The following is a 21,946-nucleotide window of genomic DNA, read 5'->3' as shown; positions in this document are numbered from 1 at the left end:
TTTTTCTACACCTAGTCCCACTTGTGTCTCATATAACCTCAGTAACACACCCCTCTCTGCCTGCTTCTTGATTTAATTAACCCCACATTTCTTCAGGGAGGATGCTTCTGTCAGCTCGGTGCTTTCATCAGTTCTCCCATGAACAGCATCCAAATCAATCAAAGCTGAGCTGTGAGCTATGCCAGATTTCTATATGAAGCAAGTCAACATATAATGTTTCAAGGAGCACGAGGTCATGAGTCAGTACATTATACATGTTTAATAGCAGGATGTGTAAAGTGACTCATATTGTCATGCTGTCCAAAAAAGAACAAAAAAAAACATCACCATGTCAGTAATAAATAGAAATGTGCTTTATCTTACAATCTCTTTAAAACAACCATTAGCTTGTGAGCGATGTGTGAACGTTGTGTGGGCATTTTGTGAGTAGCAACTGAACAAAACACAAAAGGTGACAACACTTATTTGACAGAAACACATTTTAAACAACAAACACATACTTCAACAGCAAATTCCCTCTTTGAACCAACCAGAAAGCACGAGGGTCATTCCTGTAGGACACTGCCACCAAATGTTAGCTCAGAGAACAACCCTGCTGGTTCAAAATAATACTTTCCAAATCCAACAAAGAAAGCTTTACATTCAGCTCAACCATCATGCATTGTGGTTTATTTTAATGGGGGTTCAAAGAGTTTCATAAAACCACGGACGTTATTTTCTGGGTAAATGCTGGTATATAATCATAATCACTAGATGTTTTCACTCAGCAGTCTTCTGCACGTTTAGAGCTTTGAGATGGCGGTGAGCAAGGAGCCGGTCACCACCACACAGGAGGCCAAGAAGAAGATTAAGCAGTTGCCCACCCCCTGAGGGAGAAACAGGTGTTTAACGTCAGCTAGACTCAAAATGTTTGGTTTCTACTGTGTTCTTTTTTTAAGTGGAAATTGAATTCATGAGCCTAGTTATCGGCTCTACTGGTTTGCTTTTATGATCTACTGATGAGATAACAGTAAATGTGAGATAACTACTGCTGTCTTTTGTTTGGGTTTTATTTAAATTTGTCTATGTTGTAAATTGTCTACGATGTCATAATTTAATAACTTGTCTTGCTTCTGCATTTTTCGTGGACCCCAGGAAGAGAGGTCGTTACTGCGGTTATGACTAATCGGGATCCTGAATAAAGAATTCAAGGCAGCCGACAAGGGCAAACGTGCTGCAATGCCAAAACCTTTCCATTTGGACGAATGTGCTGCAGCTTCAGACACAGTGCCATACAAAAATGCAAAACAACACGGAAACATGCTGTAAATTAAAAAATGCAGAACATAACAGCAGATGCTGCGGATACAGTCCGAAACAGTCAAACCCCTAAAGATATGCAACAGAGAAACGTTGCACATGCAGTTAACACGACAGAAGTTCTACAGGCCTGCAGGGCAGTGCTAAGTAGCATCATGCTAACACTAGCTACGTAAATCCTTTTAATAAGACTGTAAACGTCAAAGCCAAATATAAGAAATAATACGTACCTTTTCATGTCTTCTTGACTCTTCGTTTCTTTCCATTTCAAAAAAACAACACACTCTTGTCTGGTCGAAAAATCAAGCTGTTCCACTTAGCGCTCCCCTGAGAGGCCTGGAGAACTTCTGTTGTATTGACTGAATGTGTAGTGTTGTTCTGTTGCTTTTGTTGCTGGGGATTGTGTTTTTTTTGACATTGCTTTATTTCTGTATTTGCAGCATGTTTGTTGTTTATATAATTGTTTTGGCTTTCTGCAGCCCAATTTTTCATTTGCAGCACATTTCCACAACACATTCTCACTCATTCATCACATATCGCCGCCTGGTTGTGGACTTTCCACGTCAACATATGACGAGCGAAGTAGCCTGGGTGCGTCTGTTTTTGATGTTCTAGGACACTGAGTCAATTCTGCCTGTTACATGCACTGTGTCTTTTCAAATTACACTTTTGTTTTGGCAGGAAATGTATAGTTTGCATACAGTCTCTTTCAAAATAAATGTACTACTTTGGTGCAACAATGCGAATTGACTTTTTTTTCCCTTCAACAACAAAAGCATGTGGTTATGTTTAGAAAAAAATAACAGGGTTTGGCTTTAGATTGAAACAGGAAGCAATTGGTGACTGTTTGACCCGCCCTTCTCGGACTCCTCGCTTCCTTATCTTATGTTGTTGTCTGGCTGTGTTCCTTCCTGATGCTGTCGGGCGTCGTTACACACTGACGACACCTGGCTGTATATCATGCTGAAGTGAAAGGATGGCTTTTTTTGTTGGTATTCAACAACTTCAGAATGAGACCGGGTTGGTTTCCATTTGTTTTGGATTTCCATGTGATTTAGAATAGTCATCGTTTTTGAAGCTGCACCACATTTCTCTTCATTGAAAAGTTTTAGGCCATTGTACCACATTTGCCCGAGTTGGCCACCATATGTTTCATCATCAAGCATCTCCATTTCAGATTTAGCTGGACAGCATTTTCACCAGGAAACATTTACTGAGGTTACTGAGGACGAGGTCATGTTCTCTTTAGTTAACTGTGTGGCTGTACACTTACTAAGTGAGTCCGGCATGTATTAGAGCTAATTTACAACCAAAAGAGTAGACAGTGTAGATTATTGATCACAGTGTTGTTATCCTTACCTTGATCTCTTTGAACACCAAGGATCCCCACAGCCCTGCAACCAGACCGTATCCCTACAGAGAAGAAACCAAACATTTTTAAAAATCACATTTTTATTTCTTACATTTGCAGTAAGCACAGGCTCCATGAGCCAAAAATGAAACACTGTGTGAATGTGAGTTTATTTCAGTTATGCTGCATATACACATACATGCCAAAGTGCATTCACTGATAATTAACACACTGTCAGATATCGACTAACAAGCATTATGGATCAATCTTTTTCCTTCAGCTTGTCCAATAAATTTAATTGGGCCGGTGTTAACATGGGACTGTATTTGGCTTGTTATTCTAATCCCTCACAAGAGCAATACACACATCTAAAGCTCTAACAGGGACCTATTAGTCATTACACTTAATGACTAGCAGTACTTGACTGAAGTAAACTACAAGTTTTCTGTTGACAGGGTATTTCAAAACATAAAAAAAAAAACATCATGAGATGCAGGATGGTGCTGGTTTTGACGCATCGAGGCCCAAGAACAGCAGGTTCATTTATCCAAATCTCAGTCTTGCTGAACTGACTTAAATTGATCTCAGAGAAAAACTATTGATGACCCCTGCCACTTTTCACTGGAGTCAAATTTTCCCCTTGACCAACACCTTTCTCCATGAAACTTGTATTGAAAACTATGGCTCGACTTCTGCAATCCCCAGAGAATGAATACTAATACTGCTTCTTTTTGTCCTTTTGACATTTTTGCTACGACAATTAGGCAACCAAAATGTCAGAACATAGTGTGCAGATTGCCGTGGCATTCACTGAGCAGTCACTCTCTTCTGGGATTTAAAACAAAAAACTATGTACACTCCATAGGTTTTCCTGTCATGCTTAGGTTTGTAGCTGGACATCTGAGTTTCCCTCATGAACTTCATCAGAGTATACAGGAATGCTGACATGTCAGCTGACATTAAACATAATTGAAATCTCAAAAAGGCTTTAAAATAAGTGTTTGTACATCTACTGAACAAAAATCGCAATTTTCTCTGTCAGTGGTGAAACACTGCTTAGTCCAAATGATGGCAAGTGGATAGTATTTCCATTCCCCGGGCCACTCAGCTGTACTTACTGCGGTGACAATGGGAAAGGTGATGACTGCACTCAGGTAGTTATTGGCCAGGAACCAGCTGTATGTGCCCAGTGCCCACATCATTCCAGAAAAAAGGCCTGATGAGCAAAAGGAGACAAGAGAGTGTCTCAAATACACAGCAGATAAAAGGTTTACAGTAGTGTTACGACTGTTGTCGTAATTTATGTAAGTTGTGTTTTTCCTGCATGTGTTCTCTCTGTGTGTTCTGTTTTGTGTATGTAAATAGGTGTGTGCCACAGCCCGGCGGTGATTGCCGGATGGGTTAGGTCCTGGTTCCTGATTGGCTGCAGCCGAGGGCGTTTGGCTTTTAAAGGGCCAAGATGGCGGTTTCTGGCGAGCTAGCAGGCATTCCTCACCTTCCTCCTCTCCCAACAGGCCACACATTGTTGTGTTATTGTAGTGGATCATTATTGTGTTAAAGACTGTTGAATAGTAGGGGTGGACTGTCAGTTTGTTCCTCACACCTTTTCTCCTGTTTATTCAGTTAGGGAGGTAAGCTTATGGTCATTTGTTTCTTAGACACCCCTAGACTGGGCATAACAGTAAAGTTACATATATTTAAGAAAACTAAAGGCATTTAAAAGTTTACATGTACACATTAAACAGCTGCAGGAGTTGGTAACTGGATGACAAATTGAAGATTTTAGTGAGGAAATGTGTGGACAGGGTGATCAAGCTTCCCGTCATGCTATGAAATTAAGGTCCCACAACAAGCTGTAAACCAAAGGATGGATCTGAACTCAAAGCCCACACTGCGTGGCAGCTTTTGGGCTGAAGTGACGTGTTTGCCCCCAGTACATTTCCCTGAATCAACACATCCAACCATCCCCTGAGTGGATGTGTTTGCACATGCAGCTTGGCAAAGGAAGCTGCTGCATGTCATTCTCTTTTTCCTGTCCTGGTCGGAGTCAAGCTGAAGCTATTAATAGACATTCTGGTGGCCCCTGGTGCGGGACAGTTTAGTGGCTCGGAAAAATAAATTAGCTGGTGGAAAATGGTGCCACACCGTAGCCAGGACTCGTGGGCTTTAGAGTCTGTGTGTGAAAGGCCAGGTGCCAGTTTTGTGGCAGCAGCTCATGGTTTATGAGGACGTGTTTAAAGCCCCTTGAGACAAATTTGTGATAATGGGCTGTATGAATAAATGAAGCTGACTTGCATTAACCTGTATCAACAGCACCCCTGTGTTATGGGGTCCAAACCTCCAAACCTTTGTGGCTTATGGCCTGCAATCCCTAATCACAAGGTACAGCAGCTGTGTGAGAATGTGCATATGTTGATTGTATTGTTAATAAAATAAAATAAAATAAACACTTTGCAATTACAGTATTCTATATATTTTATTATATCATATTATATTATATATTATAAGGATAACCTGGACTCAAAACATCGTCACTGTGACCTCATGTTTGTCTCATTCTCATGAATGCCTTGAGGGAGTTTCTTCAAATTTGGCACAAACGTCCACTTGTACTCAACGACCTCACAAAACATGTTTTGGGCCTAACTCAAGAATTCATTCTTGAGTTTAAAAACATAACCCAGAAGGGGAGACATCAGGTCAGATACTGAATTGGTGACACTAATCTTGGAACTGTGCTCACTGTATACATATTCTGTGCTGCCGGGTTCAAGGTGTGTGTGAAGCATCCAGGTTTTAGAATTTATCACTTCCTGGCAGCAACATCCAAATTTGAAGTGTTGTCATCCGTCATGGCTACATACACTGATCAGCCAAATCATTAAAACCACTGACAGGTGCAGTGAACAATATTGATCATCTTGTTACAATGCAATGTTCTATTGGGAAACCTTGGGCTCTGACATTCATGTGGATGCCACCTGACACACTCCATCCACAATGGTGCCCCCAACACGACAATATGCCATGCCACACCACAAAAACAGCTCAGGAATGGTCCAAGGAATGAGACAAAGAGCTCAAGGCATCGACCTGGCCTCCAAATTCCTTGGATCCTGATCTGATCAAACATTTGTAAGGTGTACTGTTACCCCACCTCACAACCCACAGGACTCAAGAGATCTAATGTAACGCCCTGATGCCAGGCACCAAAGGACGCCCTACAGAGGTCCTGTGTCCATGCCTTGACAGGTCAGAGCCAAGTCCGGTCCAAGGAGGACCTACCATGGATCGGGGGTACCTCTGGGGTAAAGGCACATTCCTCAGATGTTCGATCAGATTGGGATCTGGAGTATTTGAAGGCCAAGTTAATGCCTTGAGCTCTTTGTCCCATTCCTGAAGTCATTCCTGAGCAGTTTTTGTGGTGTGGCTTGGTGCATTGTTGTGCTGGGGGGCCACTGCCATCGACCAGTGCTGTTGCCATAAGGGGGTTTACTTTGTCTGCAACGGTACTCAGGTGGGTGGAGCACTTCAAGTAGCATCCACATGAATGCATAGGATCCAAGGTTTCCCAGCAGAATATTACACTGTAACAAGATGATCAATGTTATTCACTTCACCCACCAGTGATTTTAATGTTTTGGCTGATGGGTGTATGAGTATAGACAAAACATGCAAAGTCAAATGGGTGGTGGAGATATACAACTATGGGGCACTCATTCTAGTTTCACTTGTCATAAGAAAAATAAGGCTTTCAGGACAGGTTAGAGGAATATTTTTTCAGTGATCTTGACCTATCAGACTGATTTAGGGGATTCTTCAGGGATCCCGACTGCTTAGGTTGAAAACCACTATTATGACTGACTATGTAGGGGCCTTTAGGGTGAAATGGCCCAAAAAATAGAGTTGAATAAACACGTAACTGACGGCGTCATCAGTACTGAATGCAGTAGACTGCGCTGGTGCACCTAGAAAAGTGGTTGTAAGAGCCAAATGTGTCATTTCACTTACCAGACATTAATTGTATTTTCCATGTGTGTATACTGGGTAGCGCTATGTTAGTACTTGAGTTTAGTGAACAAAGATTTGAAGGACAATGTTGCCGTCAGGTGTTTGACCCAGGAAGGGCAATGGTTTCTGAATGCTGTGGCACAGAACAGTGTTCAACATGCTGAAAGCTGTGTGTTCGGTTTTAAATGAAAAATGAAGAAATCTACACTTATTCAACCTTGTGCATACTGGTATGAATAAATACAATGATTGTTCTGCAGCTGGAGCCTGCAGCTCATTATCTGAGCACAACACAACCAAGAGAAGCTGTGGCATCAACAGAAGCAAGTGTGTCAACCAGGTCAGGGTTAAACATCTTAGTAGCTGCAAGTAGCTTCTACAGTGATATCTCAGTGTAAAGCAGTTTAACTTTAAATGAATGACTTCAAGGATAAGTGTGTGTTACCTGGCAGGATGACTCTGGAGTAGATTCTGGGCCTGTTGTTCATGGCAGCGCAGTAGATGGCAAAGTACACTGTGCTTGCAACAAAGATACCAGAGCACTGTGCGTGAACATAGTCGAGGTCTGTGAAGAAGTTACAAGAATCATTTGTTAAATTTGCTATAATCAATTGCATTTCTTTGCTCTAATATTGTTACCAATATCAAAGTTGAAGAGCTGAAGTGATACAAAGGAAAGAATTTTATTAATCCTTGAGCTGCTCCACTGACACCGACTTTAGAGATAACCTGATATTAAACCTGACTTTTCCTTCTTCTACAAGATATATCAATTGTAGCTTAATGGTAAAAGTGAAGGCATACCATAGACACTGGCTCCATGGAACATGCTGTCAAGGCATGATGAATGGCTCTTTATGTAGAAGACGGGTGCAAATGATGTCCCGTACAGCAGACCCGACAGAACAGCAAGCAGGCAGCCACTGCAAAGATAACGACACTCAGAAACTGCATGATGGATGGACTTTAAACCTCTTCTGACACACTGGGGAATTTGTAAAATGAAATTTTAAAACCATTGCATACAAAATTGATTTTTAAACACCAATGTGTATGTAGCACTGGGACATGTAGGCGTATACTCGCTTGCACATCAATATGTTTGTAGCCTTTTTTTGCATGTATTTAATGATTTCTGCCATGTGACTCCTTCATTTCATGGATGTTTTCATTGGCCCCTGCTCTTGGTATTGTTCTGCTGCTGCAAATGTAACTATAGATCCTACAAATCTTCTGCGATCAAACATGACTTTAGAGTAAACAAACATGGTGGTCGATGCACTATTTTTTACAAAATTCATAAAGAGATGAAGGATGAAGTCATGGAGACGGCCTGAACATGGACTGTACATCTTACAGCACCAGCTGGTGAGTAGCAATAAAATTCTGAGTTGAATCCCATATGATATTGCATTAAAACCCTCTGAGATCCATGTAGGTATAGCTCCAGCTGGAGCAGCTACGTGACTCGCCAACCAACTACACAACTCACCCACCATACCTACATATATGTCAGTCCATGAGCAGCTCCCTTTGACCCCTGGTCCAGAAGCAGACAGTGTTGGGCGAGCTACTTGGAAGTGTGAGCTGAGCTACCAGTTACTCTATACCAAAATAAAGCTTCACTACATTGAAGCTATCCCCAGAGAGGCTACTTTTACTACTTTTTTTATTTTGTCAAATCAGCATTATCTCAGTGATAAGAAAAACTATCAGCCAAACAAATAGGCAGTCAAAAAATGTTCAGTTGTACTCAGTGGTCGAATTGAGGGGGGATGCCATCCCCTTTGTTAGAAAATTGACCAAAAAGCATCCCCCTCGTTAATCTAGAATCTGCGTGTGCAGGCACGGACGTAATTTGAGGGGGGGGACACAGGGGACATGTCCCCCGCACTTCCTGTATCTGTGCCCTCCGTCCCCCGCACTTTTTACAGATGTTACCACTGTTCAATTCCTTTTTAACATGTGGTAACGTGTTTTTCCGAGCTGTCGTTAAACGCACCATGTGTAGGCAGCGCCAGGCCGCAGACACAGGCTTTCATGTTGTGATCTGAATCAATCACACAGACATGTGCTGCTGGACAGTGCCTCTGTGTTAACTATGTGCAGCAAACCAGCCAGCAAGAAGCAAAAAACCTTGCACAGTTTCTTCCAAACAAACCGTGTAAGTTGAGTAATGCTGTTGCATGTAGATAATGTTAGCTAAATGATGACTAATTAATAGATGCCAATATATCAAGTTAAGCTAGTTAACAAGAACACTAATGTTATTGTTACCTATGTTAAATCACTTGCTAACTAGTTTCATGCTAGGAATAAACCCACTCCTCCTTAATAAGAACTTGTGCTCACTATTGCTTTGCACATATGTTTTTAATCTTTATTGCCACAATAGAAAGAGCAGGGTCAGGGACGAGACAGTGGACCAGAGGCTAGCAAGGATGATCATGCAGGGTCTTCACAGGAGAGATTATAACTGGCTGAGAGAAAATATCTAGAGCACAAAAGTGATCAATTTCCACAGCTATGTCACCACTACTATTCCTAATTCTATTTCTAAATTTTGCTTTGCACATTTATTATCTATATTATAGCAATAGATAGATAAGGGACAGGGAGAAACCAAGCAAATGGAAATGTCTATAGGATAAGAGTGACTCTAAGATTAATTTTCACAGCTATTTCAGAACTACTCTTATTTATGCTCTAAAATGTTTTTGTCTGTACTGCAATAGCAATACTACTGCATTATTTGTGTTTTTTAAAGGCAGCAGGTATAGGTCATGATATTTTTCTTTATCTTGATTAATTTTGCACATCTGTGCTGTCATATTTGATGATGCGTGCACGCAAAAAAATCAAAGCTACATTGCATCCCCCTTGTTAAAAATTAACAATTTGACCAGAGGCTGTACTGATTATAAATCAACAGACTTACATTAAAACTCTATTTTTATTTAAGTATTGGTGACATTGTCCTCCAATAAAATGAAATCATCAATCAACCAATTGCTCTCTTCTTTCTCTCTCCTCTTCCTGCTTGATGCATTTCTCTTTCAGTAGGATATCTGGCTCTGTCAGTAATTCAAAAACAGAATTCAAAAATATATCAATGTCAATTAATTAACTTTGCTACTGAAAAGCTATTTGACTCACAAAGTAGTGACGTTGCCACCATGCTACTGAGAAATGTAGTTAAGTCAGTAACATCCATTTGTAGTGACACTATTGCCCAACACTGGAAGCAGAGGCCCTTTAGAAAATGCCACGTTAACATTTAGCTAGCTATGAAGTGTTAGGTTAAGAGAGAGCTGGTTAAAGTTTGGATTAAAGTAAAGCTTACATCATATTAGAAGTTAAATATGTTGTATAAAGTGGATTATTGCTACATTTCTCATTTATTTACCAAAACGTTGTGTTGGTTTAAAATAACTGTCATACTGGTGGGTTTGTCCTGTACTGATGGGCGAGTTTTGTAGGAGCATGCCATGTAGGCTCCAAACTGAATTTGGCTGCAGATAAACATGTCTCCTGAGACCTGTGGTACCGACAATGATCCGCTTTGAGGTTCCCCCTTCATTACAGGGTATCGGGTCGTAAATGCTGAACATGTTTAATATTTGAAATCGTTGTTACGGGCTCACTCTTTTTCCTTACCCCCTAGTGAGTAACCTGTGAGTGTGTGTAATGTGTACTTCGTAGCGTGGGGAGAGAAGCAGCTCTCTCGGGGTGTCATGAAGACGGCAGATGGCAAAGAGTGATTATAGTCAGCAGAATTGCCTCTCTAGATAGGCTCAGGGCTGCTGTTTAACCTCATGAAAAGGCCATGTTTATTGCTTTGCGGTGAAGACTGCAATAAAGCCATTGTTGGTGAACGGCACCCGAACGCATCGCCATCCTTCCCTCAGCAGAGCGGACTGGACTGCTAGAAGCTAGTTACCAATTAAATGTTAATAAGCCAGTGTGTTCCCAACTACAGTTCGGAGCCTTTAAGCTGTCACTGAGAGAGGTGACGTTGGTGTAGTCAGGATGGACTCTTGAGGAGATTGTGGGATGTAAAAAGAAAACACTCTGAACATAGCTCACATCTCAGGAAGATCCTGCTAGATGAGTTTTATAATCATCAATAAGGGAGGCTTTGCTGAAGATTATTAGGAGGGGTAATCAGGTCTGAAATCAGCCTGATTTGCTGCTTGATTAACTATGACCTCTGGTGAGAGCCTATCCACCTTATTTTCAAACACGAAAGTAAATAGTGATCAACTTCCGTGTTTTTGTGTGTGACTTCCGGTCAGCTGCTTTCCCTCATGCTTTCCCTTACTGGAGCTAACGGTGCAAGCTAATTTTTTTCAATTTTCAGTTGTTTATGTTAGTCAATCAGTTAGTTAGTTTGTCTGTGTATTTTTTATAGATAACTCTGCCCACGTTTCCGTTATTCGGTAATTGCCGGTAAAAATAATTCCCTTTAAACGTGAATAAATCGCACATCAATCAAAAACTATGAACCAAAAAAGCACAATCTATCCAGAGTGAGACAAACTGCTTGATCCCCGTCTCCAGTGTACCAGCAGAGAACCTGCAGAACCGAATCAGCGAAAACACACACCGGGCTACACAGCCTCTCTACCTGAGCAGCTGAAGCTGCGGCTCGCACCCTCGACACACAGACGGTGCCTCTACATGCCAGCCAAACGTGTGCGCAACAGTGAGAAATAAATGTGAGGTGTACGCTGCTTTTCTATCTTTTTTTCCCTTTTCTTTCTTTCTGTCAGCGACATACACTCCGAACACAGGACGGCTTGTTTTTATTGACTGAGTTGATCATTAAGCCATAGTGATGCGTGAATCGGCTCTGATAGCACCCGAATCAGCATGTACGCATCAACCATCCAGCCGTTACAACATGATTGAGCTAGCAAAGCAGTTTTGTGTTGCTATGTGTGGTATTTATTCAGTTTTGGGAAATCACAATGTCTAGAAAGCATCAGTGGCTGCAGCTGACAGACTGCTTTATTGTCATTTAACAGTTACACCATCGGTGCACATATTAAACGAGATTTTGTTACTTTGGCTCCTGAGTAGACGCATAAATTATATAACATACAATAAAATAAAATATAAAACACTAGTATGACTTAAAAAAAAGTTAAAATTTCAAGTAGTTAAAATTACAGTGCATCACAGTACAATGTGAGAATAAAGTGACCTAGTGATATGATATTGCACTATCAGAAGTAGCAGCATGTTATAGTCCAGTGAGGATCCCATGGAGGGTGGGCAGTTGGGGGGAGGGGGGATCTGTTTCAGTCCATAGATGCGTGTTTATTATTGTATGTGAGTGTTCAATAGTCTTACAGCCAGGGGAAAGAAACTGTCTCTGAATTTGGACGTCCTGCTACGGATGCTGCCGAACCTCCTGCCAGAGGTCAGCATGGAGAACAGTCCATGGTGGGGGTGGGTGGGGTCAGAGGAGATGCGTTGGGCTCTGGTCAGGCAGCGCTTATGCCCAATGTCCTGGATAGAGGGGAGCGGGGACCCGATGATTTTCTCCGCTGTCCTCACCACTCTCTGCAGAGACTTCCAGTCAGAGGCCTTACAAGCCCCAGACCAGACAGAGATGCGACTGGTCAGCAGACTCTCGATGGTGCCTCTATAGAATGTAGTCAGGATGGGAGGGGGGAGGGAGGCTCTGCTCATCCGGCGCAGAAGTGCAAGCGCTGCTGTGCCTTTTTCGCCAGGGAGGTGGTGTTGAGGGACCAGGTTAGTTTGTTGCTGATTTGCACTCCCAGGAACTTTGTGCTACTGACAACCTCCACCGCAGTGTCGTTGATGAGGAGTGGTGTATGACTGGGCCGAGATTTCCTAAAGTCAACAATGATCTCCTTTGTCTTGTCAACACTGAGGATCAGGTTGTTGACTTTACACCAGTTCACCAGATGTTTTACCTCATCCCTGTAGGCCAGTTCGTTGTCACCCTGGATGAGGCCCACAATGGTTGTGTCGTCTGCAAACTTCAGGAAGTGGTTAGTACTGAATCTGGGATGACAGTCATGTGTCATCAGGGTGAACAGCAGGGGGCTGAGAACACAGCCCTGGGGGGAACCGGTGTTCAGGGAGATGACGCTGGAGATGTTATTGTTCACACGTACAGACTGGGTTCTGCTGGTGAGGAAGTCCAGTAGCCAGTTGCATAGGGGGGTGCCGAGGCCCAAGTGACCCAGTTTGCACACCAGGTGCTGAGGGATGATTGTATTGAATGCTGAGCTGAAATCCAGAAACAGCATCCGCACATGGGTGTTTTTATCCTCCAGGTGTTCCAGGCTCAGATGGAAGGCAAAGGAGATGGCATCCTCCGTGGAACGGTTCGGCTGGTACGCAAACTAGAATGGGTCAGGTGATGGTGGGAGTTTGGAGATGATGTGATCCTTCACTACCTTCTCGAAGCACTTCATAATGAAGGGGGTCAGTGCTACAGGGCGGAGGTCGTTCAGGTTAGTGATGTTGGATTTCTTAGGCACTGGAATGATGGTGGCAGCCTTGAAACATGACAGTACAACAGCCTGCATCAACGAGGTGTTAAAGATGTCGGTGAGGACACAGGCCAGCTGGTCGGCACATTCTCTGACGACCCGTCCTGGAATATTATCAGGGCCTGCTGCCTTCCGTGCGTTGATTTTTCTCAGGGTCCTCCGCACATCCACTGTTTCAAGTCTGAGTGCCTGCTCGTCGGGGTGAGGGACAGCTTTCCTTGCAGGGGTGGTATTTAATTCCTCAAACCGTCCGAAGAACTGATTCAGTTCGTTGAGGAAGCTGATGTTGTCCTGACAGGGGGAGGGGGTGGCCTTGTAACCTGTGATGGACTGGATGCCCTGCCACAGATGTCTGGTGTTACCTGAGTCCTGGAAAAAAACACATGGATCTGCTGGCCTTGGGTGCGCTTTGATGGAGCGGTTCAGGTTGGCTTTTGTCTCACTGAGAGCCCCCGCGTCGCCAGATCTAAAGGCGATATCTCGCTCCCTCAGCGCTGCTCTTACCTCCTTGGTCATCCATGGTTTGTCATTGGCTCTGGTTATGACAGTTTTGGTGACAGCGACATCTTCTGCGCACTTCAGGATGTACTCACACACAGTTGACGCATACTCCTTCATGTCTATATGATCATTGTCAGTTGCAGCTTCTTTGAACATGTCCCAGTCAGTACTCTCAAAGCAGTCCTGCAGCGCCGACATAGCTCCTTCAGGCCACACTTTCACTTGCTTCAGGTTGGGCTTACCTCTGGTGAGCAGGGGCTTGTATGCTGGTATCAATATAACAGAGAGGTGGTCTGAGGAGCCAAGGTGGGGGCGGGGGGCTGCTCTGAAAGCCTTCTTTATGTTGGTGTATACCAAGTCCAATGTGTTGGCCCCCCTGGTAGCAAAGTCCACATGCTGGTAGAAATTAGGGAGGACAGTCTTCATGTTGGCCTGATTAAAGTCTCCTGCCACGACGAAAACACCCTCCGGGTGAGTGGTTTGCAGGTTGCTGATGGCATTGTAGAGAACACACAGGGCCTCCTTGGTATTTGCACTGGGAGGTATGTACACTGCTGTGATGATTAATGTTGAGAATTCCCGGGGGAGGTAGAATGGGACAGCTAACACTAGCAGCAAAGCTAACATCAGGATGTCATCCGTTAAAAGCCTCCCCTTGTCGGATACGACATGAAACTACTCCAGTTAGCTCAATCATGTTGTAACTAAGACACCCGCTGGAAAAAATATTTTTTTCACGGACCGTTTATTGAGTTATTACAGACACTGCTAACGGCTAACAGCTAACGGTTAGCCCAGCTAATCTACGATAACCATCTTATTAATTACACACACAGAAATAGTAATGTTTGTTCAGTCATTGTGTTTATAGACTTTACAAACATCAGATTAGTCTAAACAGTGATATAGTGACGTGAAAAATGTGCTTGTGATTTTATATATATATATATATATATATATATATATATATATATATATATATATATATATATATATATATATATATATATATATATATATATATATATATATATATATATATATATATATATACACACAAAAAACTGGAAGCTGGCTGCGTTCTGTTTTGCCTTCGTGTTTCTGTGAAAAATAAGGTGAATAGCTTCATGTTAAGTATGTGAATTTATACTTGCTCTAACCTTGAGAAAAGTTTCCATTGCCATTTTATTCAAAATCAATGTTTCAGAAACATTCCTTTGTCTGTGTTTTAGCTTGCAAGCAACATATTTGTGTACACAGCTCAATGAGTGTTAATGAGGGGAGCTCACATCAGCCGCCTGGTCTTCGGCCTGATAGCATCTATCCAGAACTCTGAGAATCCCGTTCTATAGCTGCTCGAGTTTGTTCTCTGCAGAAAGGAACAGCATCCTAATGAAGTCACGTTGTCTCTCAAAACAATGACACCATCACACAAAAGACACACGAGACAAAGTCATTACAAATCACTCAGAAACCGAGTGGCTTTGAAATTGATCGTCCTTGAGAGAAACGCGGTACCTTTATATCCTAAACCACATCCAATCGATGTACTCACCCTGTCGAGAAGTAATGGAATCGATTCAGATTCAGGATGCAGTTCCACGTCCGTCTTCACAAAGAAAAAGATCAGGCCGCTACAGCAAACACAAAAGTCACATCGAAATAAGACACTACCACTGTTTATTTTTCTCGTTCCTCTCCCAGCTGTGTAACTATTGCACTGGCAACAAGTAAGTAAGTAAAGTAAGTAAATTTTATTTATATAGCACTTCTCACAGAGAGGACTCACAAAGAAATAAAAAAAAAAAAAACAAAAAACAAATAAAAAGTAAAGTGCAGCGAAATACAGAGATGATACAATGGACAGTTAATGGAACACAAGCCTAAACAGATGTGTTTTTAACTGCTTTTTAAAAATGTCCATGGAAGAGGCTGCTCTCAGCTCATGAGGTAGTGCATTCCACCATTTCGGTGCAACAGCCTTAAAGGCTCTATCACCTTTCGTCTTTAATCTTGTGTGAGGGACAGTAAGTAGGTGGCCTTCAGCGGACCACAGTGACCTGACAGGACAGTGAAAGGACACCAGATCCGTCAAGTATGCAGGTGCTTGACCATGGAGGGCTCTGTAAGTGATGGTTAGAATCTTGTGCTGGATCCTGAAATTAACAGGGAGCCAGTGCAGGGATGCCAGGACTGGAGTGATGTGAGTGAACTTATGAGATCTGGACAGAAGCCTGGCGGCAGCGTTCTGGACTAGTTGGAGGCGGTCTAATGAAGTTTTATTGAGACAGGTGAAAAGAGAATTACAGTAATCCAGACGTGAGGAAATAAAAGCATGGATGATCATTTCTAGCTCGGAATAAGTTAACATGGATCTGAGGTTGGAAATGTTTTTGAGGTGGAAAAAGCAGGAGCGAGTGACAGTTTTGATGTGGTCATCGAAGAGTATGGCCTGATCAAATGTGACCCCAAGGTTTCTCAACTTGGGGCGCACATTTGCACTGAGGGACCCTAAGCAGCTGGCCACTTTGGATGCTGAGGCATCAGGTGCAATAATTAAAATCTCAGTTTTAGCTGCGTTCAACTGAAGGGAGTTAGAAGACATCCAGTCCTTAATTACATTCATACAATCGTACAGTGAGTCAATTCCATCGGTCCTATCAGGGTTAAAAGAAAAATATAACTGGAGGTCATCTGCATACATATGGTATGAGATACCTTCAAAATTGCTGATGACATCTCTGAGAGGGAGCATGTATAGCGTAAAGAGGATAGGCCCAAGCACTGAACCTTGGGGCACCCCGCAAGAAAAGGGGGCAAACTCTGATTTATGAGGGCCAACAGCCACAGAAAAGGATCGATCAGACAGATAGGATTTAAACCAATGAAGAGCGGTCCCTGAGATTCCTACCCTGTCCCTCAGCCTGTCTGTGGTGATCAGCAGTGTCAAAGGCTGCACTGAGATCAAGCAGAACCAGGATAGTGGATTTACCGGCATCGGAGGCCATCATGATGTCATTGGAGACCCTGAGAAGAGCAGTTTCTGTGGAATGTAACTGACGATAACCGATAACAAGGTGGAGACTTTACTTCCAAGGTTACAGCTTACCTGAGCAGACACAACCCAGCTCCACAGTAATTCAGTATTGGCTTGGAAACATCCTGAGCATCGATCCCAAACCAGCCAAACCTGTGAGAGACAGTCAGTACTCGGATACTGTGGTTCATTTGATTATATTGCGAGATTAAACCTTGGGGTGACATCTCCATTACAAGGCCGACCAACTCAATTACAGTTGATTTCATCTATAAAATATACCATAAGACAGAAAACTAATTTATCTGACTCACCTTGAACTGGCCCAGCCCATCAACAACGTCGAAGAGCCCCAAAGTAAACTCCCCAGCCCCATGCCAATCGCTCTAACAATTGGAATGACTGTTATATTCCCTGTACATGATACGAGAGAAAGGTGTTAGCAGCATGCATGTTTTATACACAGATGGGTTTTGCCCACTTGAAGCTGGTGATTCACACAGCAGAGATGCTCATCTTGTTTTGCCTCTGGAACACTTTTGCAAACTGACCTGAGGCCAGGAGCCATTTAATAAACATGAATTATTTCTATCGGTATAAATTAATCACCTGCTTTCAACCTTCAACCTCTTCCTCGCTCATCTTTGCCAAGATGCAAATCCAGTCGCAGCAGCCCACACAGGCCAGGTGTATGCGAGGATCTGTCTAGGATTGAGGGCATTCAGAGCTTAGCCTGGACCTCTGACAGGGGGTCCGTCCCTAGCCTTTTACTTTTTAAAAAAATTTTTTTAGATTCATAAAATGCTCTTTTGTGGTACTTTTTATATGCTCTCTGGCACCTTATTGGCATTCAAAGTACATTCTCAGTGTCAGTAAATTCATTTTAAATTTTATAATGTGTGGCAGCCATTTATGGACTATTTCAACAATTCTCTATGCCTGCACAAGATAACCCTGATGCTTATACAGTGTTTTTTCAGTATACCACTTTATTCTCACCAACACCCCATAAATGTATATATTTATTCAACATGCAATGCACATATTTCTATGTTAACTCTCATTCTGTTCTTGTTAAAATTCCACACTTGCAGCCTCAGCACAGTCATGATATATACTTAATTTTTAAATATGTTTAATATTTTAAGTACTAGTGTTAAACACTGCAGCATAATTCACATTTAATTTCATTTTTAATGCACATTTTCATTTCTATTTTATTGCTTTATCTTTACATCCATCTATTTCATATTCTTATTCTGGCTTCTTGTAATTCTGTTCTTTACATCAACTGTAACGAATCATAATTTCCACTCAGGGACCATTAAAGGTATTTATGATTCTGAATGCTAAATCTGCTAAAGGCAAAATTAATCTCTACAAACAGATTCTGCAAATCTTTGCAGACAAGATTGTCATATCTGAAGTGTTCTAATTTTCATTTGTGGTCATATATCTGATACCTACATATAGAACAGCTCTTAAGAGCAGCGAGCCTCTGGTTAAATCTGTCAATGTTTGGTCAGATGACAGCATTTCTTATGTACAGAGTGGGGCACATTCTCTGAGGAGGGACAGATGACTACTGACTATATTCATTTCTGCATCGACTCTGTGATCCAAAAAAAGACGAGATCAAAGAGTGTATTAACAGAAAGAAATCAGCATTTCAGAACAATGACCAACTGATATTAAGAGCTGCACAATCAGAGCTAAATCAGAGACTGAAAGAGGCAAAGCAGCAACACAGGATGACAACTGAGGACAATCTACAAAATATGAACACTCTGAAATTATGGGAACAGCTTTTATAAAAGGTTTGACACACAAAATTTCTCAGCAGAATGAGGCAGTATTTTGGATAACAATCCCACTGATAGGGTAGATGGGCTCTTAACTGACCCCAAAGAGGTGAAAGAGGTTTTTAAAAATGTTAATGCTAGTAAGGCCACTGGACCAGATGGCATCTCTGCATTTGTGTTGAAAGCATGTGCAGAGGAATTAACACCTGCCTGGTGTCCCATCTTTCAGAGGTCTGTGGACACCAGTACTGCACCAGCAATCTGGAAGAAAGCAGTTATCACGCCTTCGCCCAAAAAACCCTGTCTTAAAGAATGTAACGATTTCATACCACTTGCATTAACCTCAACTGTGATGAAATGATTGCGAGGAGGTTGAAAGCCGAGGTATCCACACAGCTAGACCCATATCAATTTGCATACAAGCAACAAAGAGACACTGATGATGCAATCAATAGCTATGGTCACTACACACCTAGAGAAACCAAAGACCTATGCTATACTATTGTTTGTTGATTTCAGCTCTGCATTCAATACCTTGCAGCCACACACACTACTCAATACACTAAATCAGCTCAGTGTCGACCCAATCATCATCAGGTGGTGCCATTCATTCCTCACTGACCGCACCCAGCAAGTCAGAGTGAACAATACTCTGTCTGAACTCACAACCATTAGTACTGGAGCACCTCAAGGGGCAACTCCTTTTCTATCATGCTGTGGTAGAAAGTCTACTGCGCTATGGGATTTCGGCATGGTTTGGAAATTTGACAGTCCAGGCCAAGGCCCAAATTCACAGACTAGTAAAGACAACCAGTCTTCAAAATATTTTTCAACAAACCATAATTAAACAAGCACAGAAAATCATCTCAGATCCAACCCATGTTATCCACCCTGAATATAAGGTTCTCCCCTCGGACAGACGGTAAAGAATCCCCCTAAGCAAGCGCAACCAGTTCAAAAACTCTTTTGTCCCCTATCTATTAAGGCCCTCACCTCATACTGTTCACAATGCAGACACTGTTAAGTCCAAGACAAATTTCCCACCGAGACAAATAAAGTCTGTCCTAGCAGTGTTTATATTTATATGGCGAGTAAGAGGTGGAATGCATTAGAGGAAAAGCAATTGTGAAAACCACTGACTACTCTCTGACGACATGTTAGCTTTATATTAGCTTTTCTGCATTCAATTGCAGTAACTATTTGCTGAGATTACCCAAAATAACCGGCACACAGCAGAAGTCTTGGCTCAGCTATCTGCAGGCTATACCTGATCAGCCTGAAACATTGGCCCTCGCCCACAGAGGCTTTATCATCATGTGAGATTGAAGGCTAACAACATAAACACCTTTCTGGACTGTTGTTTTAGCTAGGTGCACCTAAAAAAACTGGCAGGTGGAATGTAGTATGAAATTGTGTCGCACTGTCAGTGTGCTCAAAAGTTTGCCTTCTCTCACAGGACCCATATTAACACCATCAATTTAAGATGGACTGCAGCAGATGGAGTCTTGATGGGTGTTTTCACACTTGGTTCTTTTCGGCCCTCTAAACAGACTCAGAGTGGTGACTCAGAATTTTTTTCTGCATATGTAAACACTCCCAAGAGAACTCAGACCCCTCTGAAGCAAACTGAACTCAGAGCTTTGCCTCAAGTCCGTGGTGCGGTTTACCTAAGCTGTGCTCTGTGAACACAAAGCGCTCCAGGTTCGCTTTGCTCTTTGCTTGCATGAACACAAGATGAAAAATAGTTTGGTCCACGGTAGATACTGCACGTTTTCAGATGTGGAATAAAGTATACATCAAACGGCAACAGTCTACAGCACACGGAAACACTCGCACTGCAGTCGAAGTAAAAACAAAACTATGTCAATATTATATATAGACTATAGTGTGAACAGAAAGAGGACTGAGGCCATATCAGAGCTGAAGTTGACCAGAAAGACAACTGTGTCCTCATTCGAATGTATCAAATCCCTTTTCTGTTGGTCCACTTTAAGAGGACTGAGTTCAGTATGTTTAAAAAGGACTTTATGTGAAAACACCTGAAGTCTCTTTGAGCCGCTTTAAGAGGGAAACACCTCCTAAATTACGATTTCCAAGATGTTATTTCCATGACCTAGGAAAGTTCAATCAATATTTGTGAACAGGAGCTACGCTCTCTCTCAAAGAAGTGAGTCTTAAAATTGTGATGTCATTAAGTATAAAATGTGGAGCTGCTCCATAGACAATAAATGGGAACCTGATTTGTGGACCCACAGATTGTTTGTTTCTCTTCTATACCCAGATGAGCTTTATCCTATTGTAGTGTTCTCTGTTCTGAAACAGAAAATGTTCCCATATACTCAGACTGCTCTCAGTGTCATCTGTAACATCTTTGCCAATTCATTGTCTATGGACACTAGTTAGTCTAGTTTTTGAATTTGGAAAAGAGTTGTTCATGCAACTAACATTGTTGGACTGTCTTAGACCACAGGAATAAATAGTATGAATTTTGAAAATGGGTGTAGCTCCCCTTTAAGTCCATCTACTGCCCAGTCCATCCACACTTAAGGTTTAAAGTGTTGCTTGCAGGAGACAGTACCTGTAGTCCAGATGACACCTCCAATCATCGCAAACGGGTAGAATTTGGGCGACTGTAGCAACAAGTCTCCAACCACAGATACAAGGAATATGGCTGCACAGTATACCCACTGAAAAAACATACCTGTAAACACAACACAGGCAAATTCACATAGAGGCCTACAAAATACTATGAAAGTCTTAAAATGATCAGCTCCTTTGAATGAAAATATTTAATAATGTTAAATGTTAGTGAAGAAAGCACTGTATGCTTACCATCTCCTGTCTCTATCCTTTTGACAGGAACTAGATTGCTTCCATACATCAGCATAACAACCACATTTGCAGCTATTCCGTAGGCGAACTGAGTCATATTGGTCGAGTTCAAGGTAAATGTAAATGTTTCCAACTTGACCACTTCAGCATTTTCGCCACCTTTCGCATCTGGAAGAACTTCAAAGCGAAAAACAAACACTACAGATTGTGAATTTTGGACAGACAACACACCAGCCTTCAGGCTTCCTTACATTCAGCCCAATTATGGTTCACATCCTACCTTGTTCAGCAGCGTGTCCGGTGCTCTGACAGCTCACCATCAATAATGTAACAAATAAAAGCACAGCTGGGTGTTTAGCTTCAAGCATGTTAAAAGTAAATATTTGTTTCTGAGATGTAGCCGGTGCACAGTGTTAAAAACAGCAGAGGCAGTGTGTGTGTGTGTGTGTGTGTGTGTGTCTGCAGCAGTGAGGAGCGGCACTCAGCCAGGTGCTGCCAATTAACCAATCACTCACTCTGGCACATGATGGCTGCAGTGGGAATATGACAATCACTCACTCTGGCACATGATGGCTGCAGTGGG

The 21,946-nt window shown here is 42.2% G+C and overlaps 1 protein-coding gene across 1 annotated transcript; it reads right to left on the bottom strand.

The window, feature by feature from the left end:
• Positions 1-242: 242 nt before the first annotated feature.
• tmem144b (transmembrane protein 144b) lies at positions 243-21,847 on the bottom strand. The gene is made up of 12 exons (XM_033633709.2): positions 21,644-21,847; positions 21,364-21,540; positions 21,110-21,232; positions 17,044-17,143; positions 16,802-16,882; positions 15,248-15,326; positions 14,982-15,061; positions 7,466-7,584; positions 7,107-7,226; positions 3,769-3,866; positions 2,659-2,712; positions 243-866 (listed from the first exon to the last, which is right to left on the bottom strand). The coding sequence occupies exons 1-12, from the start codon at positions 21,729-21,731 to the stop codon at positions 783-785; spliced, it is 1,203 nt and encodes a 400-aa protein (XP_033489600.1). The 5' UTR covers positions 21,732-21,847; the 3' UTR covers positions 243-782.
• Between the last annotated feature and the right edge of the window lie 99 nt (positions 21,848-21,946).

Source organism: Epinephelus lanceolatus, chromosome 7 (genome assembly GCF_041903045.1).
Source record: "Epinephelus lanceolatus isolate andai-2023 chromosome 7, ASM4190304v1, whole genome shotgun sequence".
NCBI classification, from domain to species: Eukaryota; Metazoa; Chordata; class Actinopteri; order Perciformes; family Serranidae; genus Epinephelus; species Epinephelus lanceolatus.
This window is presented reverse-complemented; position numbering and strand designations above follow the sequence as displayed.